This window comes from Syngnathus typhle, linkage group LG9 (assembly GCF_033458585.1).
Source record: "Syngnathus typhle isolate RoL2023-S1 ecotype Sweden linkage group LG9, RoL_Styp_1.0, whole genome shotgun sequence".
NCBI lineage: Eukaryota > Metazoa > Chordata > Actinopteri > Syngnathiformes > Syngnathidae > Syngnathus > Syngnathus typhle.
The window spans coordinates 1864016-1886473 of NC_083746.1; the positions used below are offsets into that span (position 1 = coordinate 1864016).

General features: G+C 46.7%; 2 protein-coding genes across 3 annotated transcripts in view; one reads left to right on the forward strand and one right to left on the reverse strand.

Annotated features, from left to right (window-relative positions):
• fn1a (fibronectin 1a) lies at positions 1-19701 on the reverse strand. Of its 2 annotated transcripts, none has more exons than XM_061287558.1 (49): positions 19432-19701; positions 18774-18899; positions 18511-18648; positions 18093-18224; positions 17812-17949; positions 17122-17280; positions 16610-16801; positions 16306-16488; positions 16058-16234; positions 14086-14241; positions 13663-13791; positions 13310-13453; positions 11203-11324; positions 10950-11118; positions 10657-10842; positions 10452-10577; positions 10284-10373; positions 10023-10217; positions 9059-9337; positions 8709-8972; positions 8539-8633; positions 8142-8310; positions 7981-8067; positions 7715-7906; positions 7058-7330; positions 6862-6976; positions 6648-6724; positions 6475-6564; positions 6119-6385; positions 5925-6041; positions 5645-5809; positions 5405-5560; positions 5226-5339; positions 4884-5153; positions 4539-4750; positions 4365-4452; positions 4052-4234; positions 3855-3944; positions 3576-3767; positions 3397-3486; positions 3036-3144; positions 2715-2934; positions 2475-2645; positions 2257-2395; positions 2004-2171; positions 1345-1470; positions 1155-1261; positions 952-1071; positions 1-880 (listed from the first exon to the last, which is right to left on the reverse strand). In XM_061287558.1, exons 1-49 carry the CDS (start codon positions 19562-19564, stop codon positions 812-814), a joined length of 7509 nt encoding a protein of 2502 aa, XP_061143542.1. In that variant the 5' UTR covers positions 19565-19701; the 3' UTR covers positions 1-811. The 2 variants fall into 2 exon arrangements, with proteins under 2 accessions (XP_061143542.1, XP_061143541.1); XM_061287557.1 differs by having other exon boundaries at positions 3036-3147.
• hao2 (hydroxyacid oxidase 2 (long chain)) overlaps positions 16796-22458 on the forward strand; it is a 15183-nt gene continuing 9520 nt past the window's right edge. Inside the window, exons 1-3 of the mRNA XM_061287567.1 lie at positions 16796-16981; positions 20829-20979; positions 22171-22234. The gene's annotated coding sequence lies outside the window, so the exon portion shown is untranslated. The remainder of the gene's footprint in view (positions 16982-20828; positions 20980-22170; positions 22235-22458) is intronic.

The window sequence follows — 22458 nt, forward strand, 5'->3', positions numbered from 1 at the left end:
TTGTATTTGTCAGTTTATTAAAAAGGTCCACAGTAGTTCAGTTCGGCACCAACCATTTTTAAAAAAGTGTACAACCCTGAAATAGCATTGAACAAAATGCTTGAATAAAAAAAGGGATAAATAAAAGAAACAAAATAGACAAGAAAAGCAAACCATTCAGAAAATACAATACACCTCACCTCGAAACAATGGTGACATTTTCAAAGGAGCGGTTAAACATTTACCTTTTTGTCAGCCAACTTTGGCTTTTTTATGAAGGGAGGAAAATGAAGTGTGCTGCAGACGAGCAAGATGTTGCTGGGTGGCTTTTAATAGCATCTCACAAGTAGCGGTGCTCATCTTTTGCTTTGTTGTTGGCATTCTTGAATAGTTATCACAGTTAGATCAGCCTCGTTGCAAAATAAGCGTTTTGCAATACACTCAGAGACAAAGTGAACATAATGATATTGTGACATGGCCGGTGCGACTTCTTGGAACGTTATTGTGACATTAAGACATGAACGCAAATATAGTAGGAAAAGACCTGATGCCACAGTACTGTGTTGTGTGTTTGTGTGTGTCTATGTACAGCACGTTTGAATGCATTCTAAATTTGTCTGCGTGTTGGCAGGATTCCAATACAAAAATGTCTGCTTGGACGGAAGAACCTGCAGCAAAATGTTGTCTGGAAGGCAAAGATGCAGTTTACTGGGAAGTCATCTTAAGGCACTAATGTGGTGAAGGCACACATGTGGTAGAAAGGTCTTGCTTTCGTGACAAGAGGAGATGTCCTTCTTGAAGCGGTCTCACATTTCGTTCGTTTTCCGATTCTCTACTTTGAGGGGCTTTGGGCATCAGCGAGCAGTTCGGGACTCAAACATTCAATTGGACAATGGATGTTCTGGAACGAGAAAAGAACAGGTTGGCTTTTCTACGTTAGCTAGCGGAAGCCTGTTTTGATCAAATACTGACCAGTTTGCGTTGAGCATTTTCTCTGTAGCGATCAAAGACATCGGGATGGACAGGGTGGAGCAGGTCAGTCTCCACGTGGGTCTGCCCGCCTGGCCTTCGGCAGTTTTCGCAACGCCAGCCCTGAGATTGTGGACATGAAACAAGCTGGAGCTTCAGTTTTCACACGGAGCTAAGAATACGCTTTTCATTTAACGACAACGTACCTGTTGTCCGCCGTAGCAGGTGCAGGTGCAAATGGCTCCCAGGTATTCTTTCTGCCACTGGTTTCCAACATGGTACATTTTGCCGTCATCGTAACACGTGGAGTCGTCTGGTGGGGAAAGTACAGATTGTAAATCGACGCAAAGCTCGAGTTCATCTTCCAACCTAAGGCCTGTGTGCGTCCATACTTACGCGGTTCACATTTGAATTCTCCTTTGCCGTTGCCCAGGCAGGTGCAGCTCATCATGTGACCGTTGTCGGCGTGGCGATCCCACTTCTCGCCGATTCGGTAGTTGTTGCCGCCGTCGTGGCACCACTCTGAAGGAAAACGAGGTTACGGGAGGGATGGAGCGAGAGGGTTTAAAGATTAAGGCGTGTGTTAAAATATTTGGGGAGATGAAAAGTACAGGTATGAATTTTCCCTCCACTGTTTCATAAAAATAATTATTTTTACACGCAGAGCAGACACATCAACATGGGCAGACAAACAGAACTGTGCGAAATGACTTTTTCAGAATTCACCACTGCTTGAATTATCATAATGCTCATAAAGTTATCCCATCTATGAATTATTTTGTCCATACTGCCCATGCTGAGAGCGCAAAAGCACGGCTCATAGAATTGTACAATTTTATGGCTTCGTTTAAAACATAGCTTTTCAGGAATTTATAATACGTCGGAGGAACAGTTTGTGATGTTGCTTCCGTAAAAAAAAAATCATATTTTCAATGACTGCTGTCCTTTTCATAAATTCCTCATTGGTTAAATCACATAGAATGTTTTTTTTTTCATTCCATGGAGTGCTGCCTGTTAGCAAAGCACGCTGGGATGTTGGTTAATAAGCCACTCACTGGATGAATCACACCTAAAATGGCCGCTGCCCAGACCCAAACAGTGGCACCACAGCTTGAAGCCCGTCTCGGACATGCGCTCCCATTCTGAGCCCACCTCGTGGTACGTGTGCGTGAACGTGTCATAGCACACGTCGCGGTTGGTGGAAATGGGCATGTCTCCTGGAACTAAGAGGAAGAACACAAAATGTGATATTCCTACACTGATGGCATTGTGCTCTTCTGTGCGATCGCGACATATTTCGGTACATACCTGCATTGCCAACGGTTACAACTTCCTCCAGAACTTTTTCCTTAGCCCCGCCCCTCATGGCCTCCACAACCACATTGTAAGAGGCTCCGGATGTGAGTCCAATCAGAGTGGCGCTGTTAGAAGTGCCAGGAAGACGCATCTGAAGGGGAAAGAAACGCAATCAGACCATTGGCATCTCCGCTTTTATCTAAAATGTTGCCACCCTGAAGTTTTGTTACCTGAAAACCTCTTTCCTCCATGTGCGTGATGGGGTTACATGACACCTCATACTCGGAGGTGTGCGGGATGGGCTGCCAAGAGATGGTCGTGACGGTCTGCGCTTCTTGGGGCAACTCCGTCTCGTTGTCGGGGAAACCGAAGGCAAGGCCCGGCAGAGGCGTTTCGCTCACCTGCCCCGACGCATCCAACACACCAAATGAGTTCACAGGTCGCGGATAGAAGCGTTGAAAGTAACACACCTTAACCAGGGGCACTCTGTTGCCGTCGGGGCCCGCCACGGGAATGTAGACGAGAGGTTCCTGGAGAATGGGTCTCTGGCCTTCTTTGGGTCCACCGTGGGGGACGTGAAGTCCATTGTTAGGACCGAGGCTCTGATACTCGGTGTAGATGTGCTGACCCTGCTGACCTGGACGGCTCTGGCCGCTCGTACCAGCCAAGTGGACATGGTTGGAGTCAAAGCTAAGTGCGTTAAAAAAAAAAAAAGATCGGTTTGGGAGAGCTAAGTGACTAATAAATTTCTTTTTGACACAATGTTCCTATGTGGTTCTACACAAGCTTACATTTTGTCATTGAAGGACTCCGGAACGTCCAAGATGTCAGTGGTGGGTCGGTGAGAAACAGGAAGTTGAGGCAGCTCGGGGACCAGTAGAGGACGACTTGGAGCTGGCTCTGCTTGAGCACAATAAAAAGCCGAGTCAAAAATGCGCAGTATGTTGCATCCAACTCTGTTTTATGGCAGGCGAGGCAAACAACGGGAAATCCAACAGTTCATAGTTGTGTGAACTGCAGTGAACAGTAACACGTTTTGTCATTGTACAGCCATTATATGGTTTTAATATGGATATAAAAAACAACAAAGTCATTTGGAACTGAGGCTTCAGCCATTCGACTGAATTATTTGCGTAAGCAGAGTGTACTTACGGGTTCTGGCTTTGCCCATGAGCGGTATGCTTCTCAAAGTATTTTGCAGGGCAACAATCTTAATGACATATTCTGTTCCTGGTTTCAGACCTGCGCGCAGACATTTCACATCAAAAGTCTCTTCCATTTTATGATCTTTCCATTTGTTTGTGGGCGTGAATTGAAATGGAGTGGCTCACCGGTGATAATGGCGTAGTTCTGGCTGGAGTGGGGTCTGGGAACGACTTCTTGAGGCACAGCCCCGGGCTGCTCGTAGGTTACGTAATAGCCGGTCACGCCCGGGCTGCGAGAACGCTCCCATGAGAAGGAAATGCTGCTGGGGGTCAGCGAAGTAAACTGGATATTGGCGGGAGGGCTGACCACCGGTTTGGCTGAAGAAGATCACGATGAAGACAAGAGAAAGAGTTTTCAACTTGCTCCAATCTTATTTTGGTTGGAGCTTCTTGACTGAAGCTTACTTGTGGAGGCAGTGAGGGTAAAAGGTACGCTGCGGCCGTTTCCTTTCAGTGTATAGATGTTGATCTTATAAGTGGTACCAGGCTCGAGTCCTGCAGTGAATTGAAAGGCAAAGTCACGTTAATTTGTTTTGTTTTTTTCAAAACAAATCATAGATGAAGACTTGTGTGTTCATATCTAACGTGCAACAACGGCGTACCCGTGATCGTATACGAGCGCGAGTCACCGCCGATGGTCCTCTGAATGGGAACGAAGCTCGTAGAGGAAGTGGGCGTGGCCTCGACCAGGAAACCCGAGATGACATCCGCCTTGGAGCGCCAAGTCAGCGTAATGGAGGAGTCGTTGACGTCACTGAGGCGCACCCGACGAGGGGGACTGATATCTTGGAAAAATAAGGTCGGAGAAACGCAGAGACGTTTTTCAGCTTTGGATAAACACAAGAATGCTTTGAATTGACATAACAAAACTCATTTAAAAAAAAAGTCTTGAAATAATATTTGAAGAAAACTCACTCTCCAGTGTGGTAACCTCTCCTTGGACCGGTCGACTGGTCAAGGAGTTTTTCAAAGCGTACACGTGAACATCATAAGTAGTTGCGACCTAGAAGAAAAATAGTCATTTATAGCAAGGTCAATACAACTCTATTTTTACATGTATGTAAGAATGTTGATATTGGAGACATTCACCATGAGTCCGGTGACGCGGGCCATTGTTGTGTCCGGGGCCAGATTCATCTCCTTGGTGGGTCCGCTCTTCTTTTTAGGGTTCACAACAACACGGTAGCCCGTGAGGCCCGTTTGGCCAGTTATTCTGTTTTCTTGACCCGGCACAGCCCAGTGCATGGTGAAGGACGTGGGGCCGACCTGCGAGAACTGGAGGTTGGTGGGGGGGGAGATCCCTGTGAAGAAAAGAGGGGTAAAACAGTGTCATGGAGAGCCATCCAAGGACTTTTCAATTTCATTCTAATGTGGGTCAACAAGTAACAGCAGATTAATAACCCAAAACGAGGGCAATTCATGAAAATGTCCCACCTGTAGCTTGAGTTCCAACCAGTGCTGTGCTGGCCGTGTCGTCGTGCAGGGCGATGACCTTCACCGTGTACTCGGTGCCCGGCTGCAGGCCGTAGATAACGGCCGACTCGGCGTCTCCTCGAGGGGAAGGCCGCAGCTCTCGTTCGCCCTCCTCAGAACTGGAGTACAAGACCCGGTAAGCCGTAACGATTCCGTCGGGACTGTCCCAGGTGATCCGCAAAGAAGTGGAGTCGATGTCCGAGAAGGTCAGGTCCTTGGGACGGTCTACATCTAAAAATGAGGGAACGTGTTGATATTAAGTGCCCAATTGCAGGAAAATGGTGCAACAAACAGAAGACTTACTTGTTAGCGCGTTCACAACCAGTGGAGAACTCTCCCCATCTTGTCCCAGAGCATAAACGCTAAAAGTGTACTCCGCCGTTGGCATCAGGCCGGAGAAAGTCATCTCTGTCTGGTCTGGATGAACAAAGAAAAGACTTTAGAGTGAGGCTAAGTTCACCCAAAAAAAAAAGTGCTATTACCTGGAGCCACCACTTCAGTGAAAGACGAGCCCTGTCCATTTCTGGGGACCCCGGTCACCCGGTACCCCTTGATTGGACCTTGAGCGGGGCTCCACCTCACCGTGACGCTGTTGTCGTTGACGTCCATCACCTCCATGTCGGAAGGAGAGTCCACCCCTGAAATGACACAAGAGGAAAGACAGATGAAGAAAGGTAGAAGTGTGCGTCTTTTTTTTTGGTCGTGTGTGCGTGCTGGCGTACCGGTTCTGTGCGTGACGTAGATGGGAGTGCTGGATGCCGGGCTGTCTCCTCTGCCGGTTACAGCGTAGACGGTGATGGTGTAGTCGGTACCGGGCTGCAGGTTGGAGATTGTGGTGGTGGACTGAGAGCCAGGCACGGTGAACTCCTTAGGATTGCTGTGGCCTCCTGAATAAGAGAGCCAGAGAAACGCTGATGAAAAGAACTAACACACATATTGACGGGCAAACAGTAGATAAATCCAGGTTTCGCCAAGATCATCTTTCGGAGGAAATTGCTCTACCTGACTCGCCATGCGTGATCCTGTAGTAGCGCACAGTGACGGGAGGCGAATCCCATCGGATGGTGATGCTGGTGGGGGTGGAGTCGAGAACTTCCAGGTCTGTAGGAGCATCAGAAACTGGAGGCAAAGCATAAAAGCGCACGCTTAGAAGGACAACATTCCAAGACGATGACGAGAAAGACGGGATGACATACTCGTCTTCTGATTGCCGCTCAGCGGCAGGCTCTCCTGTGTCCCGCTAACGGCGTAGACGTTCACCAGGTAATCGGTATCCGGGGCCAATCCTGTCAGGGTGAAGTGGTTCCTGGAAGGGGGGAGCCTCTCGTCCTTGGTTCTTCCGCCGCTGCTCATCTGGTAACGAATGCGGTAGCCCGTGATTTTGCTCTGGGGAGCCAGCCAGTGAATGGTGAAGGAGGTGGTGAAGATCTCAGAGAAACGGAGAGCGACCGGTGAATCCAGAGCTGAGGAAGGTTGGGAGAGACGAGGTACTGTCAAACTCAAATTCTATCGAGACTTCAACGACAAGGAAATGCGCGTCACATCAACTCACTCGTTTTGTGTGTGCCGACAAGGGGCGAGCTCTCTCTCTGCTCGTAAACGCACACCACGCTCACCAGATACTCTGTGTTTGGCAGCAAATCTGTTCACGGGGGGAAAACAATGTTGGAAAATAAAAAAACCTTTCCAAGATGTTGTATAATCCTTGCTTTTGTTCCAACTCACTTCTCAGCACAACATTGTTCATGGTGCCGTCCACACTGGTTTCCGTGAGGTCATCGTCGTTGTCGATGGGATGGTACCTGGAGACAAAACATTATTTGCAGTTAGGCCTAAACTGTGAAAGACAAGCCATGTTTCGATTCGTGCAAACTTGAAATGAATCTCCGAATTGACTTTAGTCTTTCAAAAAAAGTCTCAATGCATTTAATGTTCAAACCTAATGAGGAAGTTGTTGATGTCAGCCCTGTTGGGGACACGTGGCGCGACCCATGTGACCTCCAGAAGGTCTGGGCCAACCTGGCCGAAGCCCAGATCAGTGGGAGCCGGCACAGCTAAAAAAACCAGAGCAAACGCAGATCCTCTATTGACATCACGCTCAAGCCATCAAAAGTATTGGGAATGCTTTTGCTTACAAGTCTGCTGCGTGAACACGGTAGGCTCACTCTCTCCGTCCTCCGTCACGGTGATCACGCTAATGTCATAGTCGATACCGGGTTCCAAGCCGTAAACCGTATAATGCCCGGCGCTTGGCATAACCATATCTTGGAAGATGGGCACGCTCTCGCCCGCCGCCATCACCGTGATTCTGTAACCAGTGACGGCTGTGGTGTTGAGCGGAGACCAGCGAAGGCTGATGGTGGTGTCGCTAACGTCGTCGAAGCTGAGGTCGGTTAACTGCGGGACCTCTGTGAGAGGACGGTTCCACGGAGCACGGGAGAGAACAAGAAAGCACAAAAACAACACCAGACAAACAGAAGAAAGAGTGCAGAAAAGGGGGAAGTGGTTGGCCAGAAAGTGGATGAGTAAAAAGACGGAGAGAAAGAAAAGAGGCAAAGGTGAGTCAACTTCCAGTCTAGTGAGATACGGTATACTGTAGATCCCCCATATCACACGAATGGAAGATATTTGTTATTGCTCTTTGTATAACCCACACGACTATAGCATTCTAGCTAGCATGTGTTATTTGTTGAAAGGTAAATGCTAAACACATTCACTTTCAACTTGAGAGTAAAAAAAAAAAGCTTTGCTCAGCAGGAGGGGATGACAAGATAACACAATGCCGAGCTCACCTGGAGTGATGGTTGTTGATATGGGAGCGCTCTCCATGTCATCCTTGACGGTAAAAACGCTGATGTTGTACTCCACCCCTGGACGGAGGTTCTCGAGGGTGCAAGAGTTCTCTCCGGCCTGCACAAACTCCTCCACGCTGTTTCCTTGCTGCCCATTGGTGGGAGCGCACGTCACTCTATAGCCGGTGATGTCTTGGGGCGAAGAAAAACGCAGCGCATTGACAATTTATTTCTTTACATGGGCGTTTTGTTTCTCATGTGCGTACCTGGCGTATTAGCTCCGTTCCACTGGACTGTAATATCGCCATTGCCCGAGTTCGAGTCCAGGTGGAGCTCAGTGGGAGGTGACAGAGCTGGAGAGAAAAGTCAAATAAACCTTCGAGCCAAGACGGAAGAGGGAACCTAATATTTAGCGGCTTCCACTCACGTGTGACCACACGACGCGTGATGGGGGTTCCTTGTTCTTGGCCGTGGATGACTGGTTGCACGCTGTAGGTATATTCCACGCCGGGAGTCAGACCGGATACATAAATGCTTCCTGAATCTGAGGTCACGTCTCGAGGGGCTTCTCCGCCCTGACTGGGACGCACTGTCAACTGAGATAAATGAACGCGTGGTCAGCAAAAGCGGTAGTACACAGGAGGCAAAGGTCAGCCAGAGGCCAAAGTTTTCCCAAGTGCTGCGCATTCTCATCGCTCGTGTGACATATTTGGACTGAATCCGATCATTCCCAGAGGTCTGCGGTTCAAAGGGGATGGCTGCTCTCTTCAATCTTCCGTCGTGGAAAACATTTGAATTTACAATTTGAATTTGTTCCAGCAAACCTTGTAGCTGACGTGTGGCACAGGAGTCCAAGAGATGATAATAGAAGTGTCGGTGACGTCAGTGCTGAAGTGGGGAGCGTTGCCCATTGGTGGGTCTACAAGCACAAAAAGCAAGTTTGGGTCATTTCTATTGCGTCACGGGAACATTTGGTCGCCATCTTGGCACTCACTGGTGTTGAAGACGGCTGTCTCTCCTTCACTCAGCGTGTTGTCTTGCTCCGAGTGGAGCGTCACCGTGTACATTGTATCCGGCTTCAGGTTGAGGAGGGTGTACTGGGTGAGCCGAGCCGGCAGGCGAAGTTGCTTCGGGTTGGACCCCTCGACGATCAGGAAGAGACGGTATCCGCTAATTTTGGCTCGTGGGGCGAACCACAGAATCACTGCGCTGTCCTCTGTCACGTTGGAAAAGTGGATATCTGTTGGAGCGTCGGGCTCTGCGGAGTAAAAGTCGTTTGGGCATTTGTTAGTAAATTGTTTGATGACACAGACACGCGCGTTTTGCTAAACGTGTCATCCTCACTTGTGGTGTGCTCCCCGATGAGCGGAATGCTCTCCTCTCCGTTGTGAATGGTGTAGACGTTAAAGCGGTAAAGCGTTCCAGGCTGGAGGTGGGTCACCTCAATGTACGAGTGATTGGTGACGGGTAGCGTCATCTCTCTCTGAGGAGAGCCAGACGCGTCCACCGGGATCACCGTGACCCGGTAATCCGAGACGTCGCCGGCTGGCCCGGACCAAGTCAGAAGGATTTTCTTATCTGATACCTCGTAAAACTGCAGGTCTGTCGGGGAGGCAACTTCCTCTGTGGACAAACGAAAGACAACCGGTGTTAGGCTTTAACAAGACAGAATAAAAAAATTAATTGGGTTGTAAAATGAACCAGATAGCCTTCCAATCCAAAAACTATGTTAAAGGTTAAGAGTTTGAATCAAATCAGGTAATGGTTTCGGACAGTTGACAAATTAAAAAAAAAACACAATTTGTCCACTTGCCATTTGTGCATCTGTGATAACAGATTGGGATTCCAAAAACAGCAGTGCTCTCTCAACCCGGTCCCGCATCTTTATTCCATCACACAGGTTATGCAAACACATTCACACATTCGCATTTGGAGCATCTGCTCCACCACATGTTGGGCTTGGCAGCGGAGTGGAAAATGTTACGTACTTTGCAGTCGATCGGAACAAAAGCGCACCAGCTGCTTCAATTTCAATTTTTAATTTACTCTATTACGTCAAGGAAATATAAATTATAAAGGTGGCTAGGAGGTTTCCAAACTCAGACATAAATAGGTCATGAGATTCAATGGCGTGATGGATGATTTGAAGTAAGGAGAAGCTCAAGTATCTCTAAAGTGAAAATAAATATTAGCGTGAATATCGAAATATTATGACACTAAAATAACAGCGTCAAATTCATGATGATGATACGCTGACAAGGAAAATAATCATTCTAAGACTTTTAATGACTTTTTAGTGATTGCACACCTGGCAGAAGATCTCCGGCAGTGTTGACCTGCACAAAAATGGGCTCGCTCTCCAAGCTGTCCTCCACGGCGTAAATGCTAATGTTGTACAATTTGCCCGGCCGCAGATCACTCAGAGTCACAGACGTTGCCGTGTCAGGAAGAGTCAGCTCGGTGCTTTCGCCTTCCACCGATGGCGTGTAGACGACTCGATAGCCTGTGAGCAAAAACAAAAGTGTTGAAGGCTTGCTCATGGGCGTGACCATCGTGCCAGTTGTCGTACCGGTGATGGGAGCTAGCGGTTTATCCCAGCTGATCACAATCGAGGTTTCTCCAATATCCTCCACTTCGTGCTCAGCGGGGGCGTCGGGAGCTGCGACGTGGAAAAAATGTCGTGTTCGATTTTTCCTTGGCTTTGAGGTGTCTTCAAAGAAATTCTGTATGTACTCACCGGTGGTTTGTGAAGTGGAAAGAATGAGGTTGTCGCCGCCATCTGTCACCTCGTAGACGTTAACCGAGTACTTCCTCCCTGGTAGCAGGTCGTTGATGTTCACCGATGTAGTTGTGCGGGGCAGGTCTGACCAGAACGTACACAAACACGTTAAATATTTGGTAAATAAAATATTTGTATATGAAACGAGAGTTGCCGCGTTTACCGAGAACCACCGGCTCCCCCGTGCTCTGTCCCTGTTCGCTGAGTTCGTACTCGATTCGAAACCCGGACACCGTGTCGGAGGCCGACACCCAAGAGATGACGAAGCTACTGGAAGTGATTTCTGTCACCGACTCGGAGGTGTCCACCACGGGTGGCGGTGGGGTGGTCTCGCCTTGTGTTGTCGCCACTGAAAAAGAAAAGAGCACACAAAAAAAAAACATTTCCATATTTTGAAATCGTTTTGGCTTTCATGATTTCACGCAGCGGACGCGGACGCGGACGCTCTCGACTCACATGATCCATAATGTGTGGTGAAGTCAAAGCGTGTGATCTCCTGCTGTCCGAAGCGCAGCACGCTGATCAGCTGACCTTCGTAGGTGATGCCCGGTTTAAGTCCGGAGATGGTGTAGGAGTGAAGATGACCGGGGATCATCACCTCCTTCCACGCGTTGTGGCTATTTTTCTTCCGAAAGGAAAACAATGTTGTGCTCTCAATGATTGCATAAGCACCGCGACAACAAAGATCCGATCAAAACGGCAGACTCACCACTCTCCATTTGAGGATGTATTGGCTGATGTGAGCGGAGGGTGGGGCGTTCCATTGAATGGGATGCGAGTTGGGTTGGTTGGCCGATTCGGTTATGATCACCTGCACAGGACGCTGACCGCCTAGGAAAGAGGGCACCGACGCAAACGTAAAGACAACTGGCCTGTCAAAATGTGATAACGTGACAGGAGTTCAAAGGTCGCGATGGTCCAACTTCGATAGCAGACGATCAAATATAAATAAACAAGAGCTCACTAATCTCCCCCGCAAAAAGTTATGCGGGAAGGATTCTTCCAGGAAAAAAAAAAAAGAAATCGCATGGGACTGTTAGATTCCGGCCTGGACCTCAGCAGGCATTTGGGAGAAAACTCAACTATCTCTCTACCAGCTACTCAATGACCAGAGAATAGACAAAAAAAAACCAATCTGCTGATCTCACATTTGGACTATTGTCTCAATCTGTCTCATTCAATTTAAAGACCATATGGCCAGGAAAACATTTTCAGTTCACAATTCCTGTGATTGTGTGGCGACCGGTCCAGAGTGTTCCCAGCCTGTCGACACTCGAGGACAAGCACAATAGAAAATGGGCTCGTCAAAATGCAAGTGATAATTTCATCTCCCGGGTGTTAAAAAGCCACACCCATCGTAGGTACGTCCAAGTGCGCTAATACGAAACCATTTCGAACCGCTGAGGCGTTCTGTCGAAAACCATTCAGCATCTGCCCCACATCTGTGCAAACAAATTCCCCGATGGCCTCAAGTACTCGAATGTCGTTTTTTTTTTGTCGGCTGACTGGAGTTCCCGCTGAAAAGTTTATTAGGTTATCACTAACAAAACTGTACATTCCGGTAGTAGAAAAAGTAAGTCGATAAAAAGTGTATTATTGATGAAACCTAACATGTTTCCTGTTCGGGAAACAAAAAAAAAAAAAAAAAGCTGAGTGTAGAGCAGACCCCACGTAAGCTTTGTTGATAGCTTCTGTAAAGAACTGAGGCCGCTGACCACTTTTCCAAACAGCAGAACTGTAATCAAGGTTTCCCGGCAAGTGGCTCGGTTAACCAGACGTGCTCGCAGATACGCAGACCTCAAAAACAATCTGGGAGCCATTAAAGAGCGTTGCGGAGGGCGGATTCCGCCGAATCCCGTGTGGCACACATCATCGATGCTAATGTCACGTATGTATACAGGGCATATAAGCGTGACGCTATGTTCTGTATATTTTTCAAATACGTGAAGCTTTATTTTACGAATAAAAATAAGTGAGAGTTTTTAGCAATTAAAGCAAAAAAGGCTTTTAAAGGATCTTATCATAACGAAGCTCAGTGAGCATTCCCACCGGGCTTTCGTTTTTTTACCTTTTATGGTTGTGCCCTGACTTGGAGCCCAGACTTCACTCTCACTTTTAAAATCTCACCGTTGTATGGCACACACACACACACACACACACACACACACTTGCACGAACCACAGCTGGTTGCTATTACGGCCAGTTACAGCTGAAACGTCCCCTGCATTTTTTTTTCTTCTTTCAAATCTCTCGTCAACCTGCTTAACCAAGAGTAAACGCTCGATGAAGTAGAACTCACCCGATTTATTTTGGCTAACATTCATAAATGAGCGGTTTAGCTTCACGCCAAACGGTGTGCAATGATGCACGTGCTTAACCCACATCTAAAACTCTCTGACATGTTTGCTGCAATTATAAATCAGTAAATGTAAAGATGTAAATTGGGTTGTGTGCGTGACACGCTTGCACGCTAGCGTTTTGTACAGCTGTGTTAAAGGCGAAGGGGAAGTGCCACATGCTGGCCGGAACAAAGGCTCCGAATGTGCCTGTGCGTGTGTTTAGGGGGGTCGGGGGGGAGTTTGGGGGTTGCAGGGGAGTAACTCACACTCCACCAATCTCATTCTGTCACACATCAAAGTCAAGACTTTCAGACGTGATTTATGACACTTTCAATGTTTGCATTCTAGAAAGAATACCTTTAAAAAGAGAGTAACCTTACCTTTAAAAAGATAGTAACCAAAGTGATTTGTTTTGAAACTAGCATCACTCGGATAGAGTCGGTCGAGAATGAGAAGTTTGTCATGCGAGCGTCTTACCAGGATGGGACTGCTGGGGCTCGCAGCTGAGTTCTCCAATGCCGTTACCATAGCAATAGCACTTGTACATGATTCCATGGATGACTTTGTCCCAAGACTCGCCAATCTGGTAGAAGGCTCGTGTTTCTGGCTCCTGGCACTGGTCTGTGGGCAGGCACATTGAAAAACAGCTTCTCGTTATTCATTTATTTATCTTATGTAACTGTAAAGTTCGACACACTTGCAGTTATTCTGAATTTTACGACATTTTCTATTCACAGGATATCCTTCTTCTTTGTATACATGGATGACCTCCATATTTGCTCTGCTCCATTTTGCATTGCTGAAACTTTTGCAAGACAACTTCAACCCACCAATAGCGTCGCACTTCCAGCGGCCTCGCCCCTGTCCAAAACAGGTGCAGTTCATCGTGTAGCCTTCTTCATGTTGCTTGGTGAAGGTCTGGTTCACTTCATAGGTCAGAGTATCCACAATACACTGGTCTGAAAAACCAAAAACAAAGGGCTGCTGTCAAAAAAGACATGCAAGGACATGAGCAACGACCAAATGAAATGTCTTTCACGGCCGGTGAACATCTGGTGTGTGTGCGGTGCAGGTGCAACTGGAAACCCGTAAAGCACAGGTGTGAGTACTCAGCTTTGACCTTCTGACATGCAGCTCATTAAACGTCACTCGCGACCTTTCAACTTGTCACTCATGCGTGATCAATATTGCTCTCCAGTGTGACAACACGCAGAGAAGGTCCAATTTAGTGGTCGGGCCCGCACAGCGCATACCTTTAAGCTGGGAGTAGGCAACGCAGCTCCATTCCCCTCGGCCGTTGCCCACACAGGTACAGCGCATCATGTGATCCAACACATCGTGGCGTTTGTCCCACTGGTCCCCCACGCGGTACATGACCCCCTCGCTGGAGGTACAAACTTCTTCATGGGCTGGAAGACACGAGTGAAAAATCGGAATGCTGATTAGCCGGCTAAGGGCCAGAAAACATCTGCGTTGTAATGACCAAAAAGCGGAAACATGTGCCTGTTTGGGAAGGATGTTGTGTGTTCCATGTGGTCCACATTAAAGGGAGATAGTTAAAGAGTACGTTGGCGACGACACACTTCTTAATAGCGATGTCTGAATATGATCAAGCTGTCTTACAAGTTTAACGCTATTTCCACGATTGGACTATTTTTCAAGGTCACCAGGTAGGAAAATCATTTGTTCATTTAAAACGGCTGCGAAACCCCGCAACGCTGCCATCGTGCTTGAAGCGCCTTAAGTGCAAGATGCTGGCGTGCTATCTAAAAATCATAGCGTGGAAGGCATCGCGCCAGAATTGTTTGCTTCAGTCTAAACAACCGAGGCTGCAGCATCGCGTCAGCGGGTGGAGATACGTTGATAGTCGTCCATCTGCTGTGTTGGAATGCCGACGTGAGATAGACCTGCACCATGTCAGTCCAGACCACCTGGCCTCCGAAAAGGGGGCGTTGATGTGAGTCTTTAAAACGAAAAATGATTGATGGGGAGAGGTTTGGTTTGTTTTTCTTTCCAATGCTTCTCCAGGAAGCCACTTTGGTTTGAAATTCAATTGCGCAAGGCACGCCAAGCTACACCTTTCCCGTGAGCTAAAAATGGAAGGCTATTTTTAAATATAGGAAAAGATTCGGATGATCCCGTTTTTCCGTGTATTGAGTAAATATGGGCGAGTACTTGATGCAAATTGTTCCTGATGGCGACAAAGTGTTTCCAAAAGAACACATGGCTGACACCACGTTAACCTTTACAACACGGCAAAAAAAAAAAGAGGAGGAGGTGTTGAGACTCTTTTTAGCATTCCCCATTAACATCTCAATTACAATGTTTATTTTGACAGTCTTTGTTAAGTCATTAAAGTGGGAATCAAAGGCCCCCCTGGTGCGCAGAGGCAACCACTCACCCCCCCCTCTTAACAGCCTTGACAGGCTGTTTTCTTAACAACGGGGTGTTGGCCAAACTTGGGCCCCGAGATTTAGAGGAAAGCTTCACAGGAAAATAAAACACTAAATGGAGTTATCGTATTATCCACTTGAGATGCGGGTACACCGGTCTTTTTAAAACGAGAAGATTACAAAAGTTATCCACAACGTTGCAGATGTTTCCAGCATCTTTACGGCCCCGCTGCCAAACTATTTTATCTCCCATCTGCCAACTTTGAAGTTCAGGGAGCTTTTGATCTAGGCTAGGATGATATCGCTCAAAAAGATTTGTTTGGGATTCGCTCGCCTTGGATATAGTTTCTTCGAGACGCTACGTCCGAGTCGAGGGAACTCGTGGTTGGGAACTTTCGTTTTTCGCGTGGCTTGCATCATCGGTACTTCAGACGTCAGTAACCCCCCTGGTGTTTGATTGCCTTCAGCGCCTTTTGTTGCCTGCCGAGCTCGAACTGACACCAATTCAACAACACTTCCCTTACGCGCCAAATGACTTCAATTTGCCTCGGGCAAGGCGTCAAAGCCGAAAACCAGATTCAGTCAAGTCCTTTTACCGCCACGCTGTTACGCGCTTACATGCTAATTGAGTTAGCCGTCACCTTTTTCAGACAGTGTTTACCGTCTGAGGGCCTGATTGGAATTAGATCCGCTGATATCTGGCTTGCAGACTTCGCAAAGCATTTGGATTTACGATGGAGGCGCATTTCAACGCGTCTTTGATTGCGGCGATGAAACCATTCCAACCCGAGCAGCTGCGTTTGTTTCTCATCCACTCGACACTCCCGCTTACCAGCCATGGGGCAGAATCCAAAGCGCTGCTCGCCGTCATAGTTTGTCGTGGTGCCGCACCACTTCATGCCGTCTCTGCGTCCGTCTGCCGTGCAGTCGGTGTAGTTCCGTCCGTTGTACAGGTAGGGGAATTGGCACAGAGCGCCGTTTGAATTGCCGCCCCTCGTCGCCACGATGACTAGGAAGGGAGACGGCAACGTTTGTCTCCGGCTCCTCGGTGGCTTCAAATCGCTGCAGATGTTGGCTCACCGTTCTTTTCCGTGCAGAAAGAATACTTTTGCTCCGTCTCAAAGTCAGACGAAATGGAACACCACAGCTGGCCATCAGCGCGTCCATCTGAGGTGCAAGCGTGGTAGGTCTTGCCCTTGTAGACAAAGGGGAACACACAAGGCTGACCTCCCGAGTTGCCCCCGTACACCGGAGCCGGGCCATCTGGATGAAAACACAAGCGTGTGACAATGTTTGAGACCCCGTGAAGTGACCTTGTGAACATTTTGGATTTCACTTTGGAAGGACTCCCGCTTATAAAGGAGAGTGAGACGGCAAAACGTACCCCACTGTTCACAGCTGACGCCATTGGCCAAACAGGTACACATCATCTGTTTGGTTCCTTGACTCCTCAGCCAGCGCTGACCGACAAAATAGGAGAGTCCGGAGTCAGTGCGACAGGGTCCCTCTTGCGGAAGCTCGGGAGCGGGCTGGTAGACGGCCGGCTGGATATTCGTGATCACGCGAGAGCCGGTGCCTGAAATAGAACGTGGGAATTAGGTCAGGGGGCAAGAAACCATGTGACTGTCCTTTATTAACTTAGATTTTGGGGAGAGAGCATTTCCTTCAACATCTTGAAGCACATTTTTCTCTGCTGAGTGCTGCTCTCCTGTCTTCAATTTTTTTTCACGTCTGTGTTCCTCATGAGGTCATGATGGTGAGTTACATATCTTTCTCACGTCAACACTTGGCTGCTTCGACACGTCTGTCTCTGTTAAACATTATTCTCTCGGCACGGTGAGCAGGAGTGGGGCGCAAAAAAAAAAAGAAAAGCATAAGGATATCGTCAGTTCTCACCCAAGCCAGTCGTGTGAAGTGAGGCATGTCTCTCGCACTTCCATTCGCCACGGCCGTTCCCGGTGCACAGACATTGGAGAAGGTTGCCCCTGGCGTCCGTCTTTGTCCACGTGTCGCCAATCCGGTACGAGCTCAGAGTCTCTTGGTCGTTACAACGATCTAGAAAGAAAAATGCAAATATTTCATCATAATCGTTGTTCATTGTTAAACTTGGCTTTCCCTTAGATTGGTCGCAGGATGGAGGCCTGTTTGTCATTTTTGAAATATTTCATTCATGTAATGATGTCATTTATACAAAAATCTACAAAATATTCAATCCGGTGAGTGTCAACGCCCAGGGAAAAAGGTTTTTCGCCATTTGAAAGACAGCATGTGATTAGATACATGTGACGAGCTCTAAAAGAACCAGCAGTAATGACATTTTTCAGCTCGTGTGACGCCCATTCGGGCCTTCGCAGCTTGTTCCTAATGAAAGTGGCAAATGTAACATGACACTACAAAAGCGCCTGTGTACACTCTTGCGAAACAAAACGGCAAAAGACAAAGACCAGTTTGATGGCACAGAGTCAAAACGGGAACGTTCCCATTTACTAGGAAAGAGTTCTCGGAATGTCACACGCAACACATCGAAAGTTAATACTGAAAAATGAAGTGTTGCCATTCTTTATGTGCGAGTCGAGCGTCTCTTACTTCTGGAGGTGCATGTTATGCGGCCACTTCCTTCTCCCAGGCAGGTGCAGTCCACAACCATCCATCCCTGGTAGGGCTTCTCCCACGTTTCCCCAACAACATAGGATGTCCCCGCCGTGTTGTCATAGCAACGCTCAGCTGCATGATACACACACTTAGTGGGCATCATAAAATAACAATATTATTGTTTACGACAGAACACGGCAGAGTGATCAGAAACGGATCATTCTCCATGTTAGTCAGCCAGTGTGTGTTTGTGTGTGTGTGTGTGTATGACTCACCAACAGGCTTGCAGGTCCATTCTCCTTTGCCGTTCCCCAGACAGACGCACTCCAGCATGTAGCCTCCTGTCTCGTGAGGTCTCCTCCAGGTGTCTCCGATTTTATATGAAGCGCCGTCCTCATGACAACGATCTAGTCAGACAGGGGGGGGGGGGATGTGTGTCACTTGCACCAAAAAAAAGAAAGACTCGACATTTGTGCCATTTTTTAACCGCACGGCTAAGTGGAAGCAGCTGCACGTCAGCGTAACTACACCGCGCACTATAAAAAATGATAGTAAAACACGTGATTTTTTTTCATCCTGCGTGAGGTCTCCAATAATTAAAAAAATCGGTCAAGTTGTTAAAAACCGCTGAGCCGGAACATGGTGGCGTGAATAATTAATGGCGGCACTTCCTGTGGAAGTTTCCCAACTCACTGGCAATGGTGCAGCTGATTTTGCCCCTGCCAGATCCGATGCAGGTACAATCCCAAATCATGCCATCCTTGGGTCTCTCATAGGTTTCTCCCACAGTGTAGTACTGCTGGTTGATCTTATCATGACATCTTTCTTCAACTGAAGGGGGGGGGGGGGGGGGACACAAGAGGAGAAGGTGTGTTTGTTTTGTCTCAAACAGCGAGATAAATAAAGACAAGACTTGCTGATAAAATAACACAGCAGGCACACACATGCTAACTCACCTTCGGGCTTGCTTACACACTTAATTCCGGCGACTCCGTTGCAAGTGCACACCAGAGTGCTGCCCAAGTACTGCCGCTCCCACTGGTCGTTAATGTTGTAGAAATGACCGTTCTCTATGCAGCCATCTGGAAGGGGCACGAGAAGAAAGCTGGTAAAACAATGCTGCTACAAGCTGGAAGCAATAAGCGGACGTTGGAGAAAAAAAAAAAGGGAAAAGTCCATCTGTCCGCAATGTGAGTGGAAAATACACTCGAGCCATACGCAATGTTAAACACTATACCTGGTGCTGAGGAAACAAACTTCTAATACACCGTTAATTAGGTGAAAATCATTTTTAACTAGACAAGACAATCCTGTCTGTGATTGTTACCCAAAAAGATCCCTGACAGTAATGAATCATTTGTAACTGGGATAACAAAAGTCATTTTATTGTGAGATAAAATTCTGCGGAGGTATCTCAAGATGTGTTAACTTGAATTTAAAAGGACGCCCAGTAACAAATCATTTTGCACTATCGCTTTTCCACTTTTGCTCCAGTTGGCTTTGTTCACAATCTCCATCTCCCATTAACACCACAGTTGTTCATCTTCCTTGTGAAATCGTTTCATGGATGACTTAATTGATGTGTGAGCAGACTGGAAAAAAGCCCAAACTTACCCTGGGACACCGACGGGACGTGATGCTGTTGCGCCTGTCTTCGGTTCTTGTGGTTCCCCTTGGGCATGCAGTGCACCGCGGTCCCGATGCACAATGCAAGCAGCACCCTGGCGGGTATGCTTCTACCGGACATGCTTTACAAATGTTGTCCTGAAAAGTCACCAGAGACGGAGAAGAAAGTGGACTCCCGGTACAGCAGAATTCGGCGAGCACGGTCTGCCCCTCTGCGGTGCGCGGCCCCAGTGTGCAGGTTAGCGGAGAGTGGGAGTGATTTATCTCACTGGGCATGGCTGAGTCGCAACCGGACGCAGGAGGGAGGAGGTTCGAACAAGAGACCGACAACCCACGCACACGCAATGGGGGGGAACATTTCCATAGTGACTTACGCAAAATGCCTATCACGGAGACTCGTTTTTGCTTTCAGGCTGAGGGGAAAAGTTAGTTAAACGGAGCGATAATTAACCTTCGAGTTCAACAAATTAATACCCGAAAAGCTTCTTATAAATGAAAATGTTCTCCCACCATCAATTCTCAAGTTGTAGATTCAGCACAAACGTATTTGTCAGGAAAACTTAACGGCGAAGACTTTGCTGATGATTAGCAACCTTGCTAGCTAGGTTTAATTGATTTATTTCTGGTCACATGACAATTTAAGCGGGAAAATTGTTGCTAGGTAGAAATTAGAAATACTCAAAGTCAATTAAAAAAACAGTAGCATATGTATGGGTGCATGTGCATGTTATTTAATCAAATCTGACCAAAGTAAAGCACCTCTGAATGGATGCATGGATGGGTTTGGACTTATATAACTTTAGACAGTACAATGTTACATGATAAGCAAAAAAAATCCCTCACTGAAGGACACTGATACTGTGCAGATTGTTAGCTTTGGGGTTTTACAATTAGGTTATGTCATCTGCAGGAATTCACATGGTGTCACTGTCTGGAAGGACTCCAGTATTAACCCAATGTTTGAGTATCTGGAAAGCAATTATTCTTCCTGATCCAAGTTCTGGCAAAGTCCGAGACTGTACAGGCTGGCTTTAGCTGGACAGTTTGGCCTTCGCGGTATGAATTAAGTGAATTTCATGCAAGGTTCCAAGTCGTCATTAATACTGTTGCATTTGGGCCAATTTTATTTGTTGATTTTTTGTTCGTATAACTGAATTCCTCAGCAGCTTTTTTAAAAGTCATTGCATTTGGACTGTATGAATATTACAGTACATTAATTATGTTATGAAGAATGTGAGTGCATGTTACACCACTGAAGTGTCACATTTATATAAACAAAATTGGAGTAATTTCTAAAATGGTAACTTTTTTTTTCTTCATTTGTACTGCTACTCACATTTAATACAACGCGGAAATTGTCAAGAATATTTTCTTTGTGATTAAAGAAAAATTGGCAGAAACCGTTGATGGAATTGTTCCGGGTCGTGACCCGTAATGAGGCGGGAATTGGTTGGCGTGACGTCACTCACCGCAACCTGACAATGGAGTCCACGAATGGCGTACTTAATTGTTCCGGCTTTCTACCTGTTTATCCAGGTAAGTGGACTGTTGTTAAAGTACAACTACCTCTATTCCGAAGTTATACTTAAATATGTGAATATTTATGAAGCGTTGAAGCGCTCACTTTAACATGTATGAAATGTTCATGGAAAGTTCGTTGCAATTATCGCACATGCCTGTGTCCGTCTGAAATCTATTTTAAGACTTGGACAAGACACTTTTAATCTTTGTCATCATTTGCCCATGAGAGGGCAAAACCTTCAACCCAGTGCACTTTTGTAATTCCGAGTAATCCAGCTAGAAATCCCAGTTTGAAGCAATTCTCTGGGAATTGAGCGTTGTGGCTTGACATGGCGATGAAAACACATTTTTGTGTTTAAACTGGGCTTTTTTTTTTAACCAGCGAGGTAGTTTTGCAACACACAGGATGGGCTTGTCTAGAACAATAGTGGAAATCACAGCCAGGGAAAAAAAATGCTTTGGAAGAGCTTCTGACTATGTCAACATTGAATACCACAAGTGTTGCCCTATTTTTCATGTCTTTTGTCCTCCGAAAAGCACTGCGGTTGAAGTTCACTACGTCAACAAAATCCGGAAAACATAACTTGTTTGTTTTTTATTTTTGAATGTTTGGTCACAGAAAAAAAAAAAATATATATATATATATATATACACACATATATGTATATATATACACACATATATGTGTGTGTGTGTGTGTGTGTGTGTGTGTGTGTGTGTGTGTGTGTGTGTGTGTGTGTGTGTGTGTGTCCCCTCGTACAGATTTCCGTGTAATTTGCTATATTTTCACAGTGACCTGGCAAACAATAGTTAACAAGGTTACACTCATTTATGAATGACAAGTTATGTTGCAACCATAATAGAATTGTCAGAGGTCGAATTATTTCTGTCCTTTTAAAAGAAGTGAGAATGGAAAATCTTGAGAAATTTGGGCAGAGCCGGTTACATTTTATGCTGACGTGGAGAAATCACAAAATACGTCCATTACACAACGCGCATAAAAAGTCACCCTGAGAAAGTTTAGACGTGGGACGAAAGAGGTCACAGCTGCAAAAATCTCTCGACATTTGCAACATTTATTCATCCAAAACGGGACTCGCTGTCTCGGGGCCTCTGTAAATCTCACTGTGTTCTTCCCACTGTGATGTAGATTCATGAACTACTTGTTTAATTGCCCTAACTTGACGTATTATTGTGTCTTCTCAGGGGGTTCATTTCTGCCTTGCAAAATACAACTTTGCAGTCTTGCGTTAACGGAGAGGGAGTGCACGTAAGTAATGTTGCCAAGTTACATATTTTGACCGGAAGTACAGCAAATGACTCCTATGTTCCTGGTTTCAAGATGACACAGTCTTCTCATTCGTCTACTTTTTTCCTTTTCCTCAAATTTTCACTAAGCAATAAATTGACGGTGTTATTGCCATGGTAACCGCCACTGTTTATGTCCGTTTAAAAGTCTAATAGTCCGCATTTGAAAATGCTCATCTGTATTAT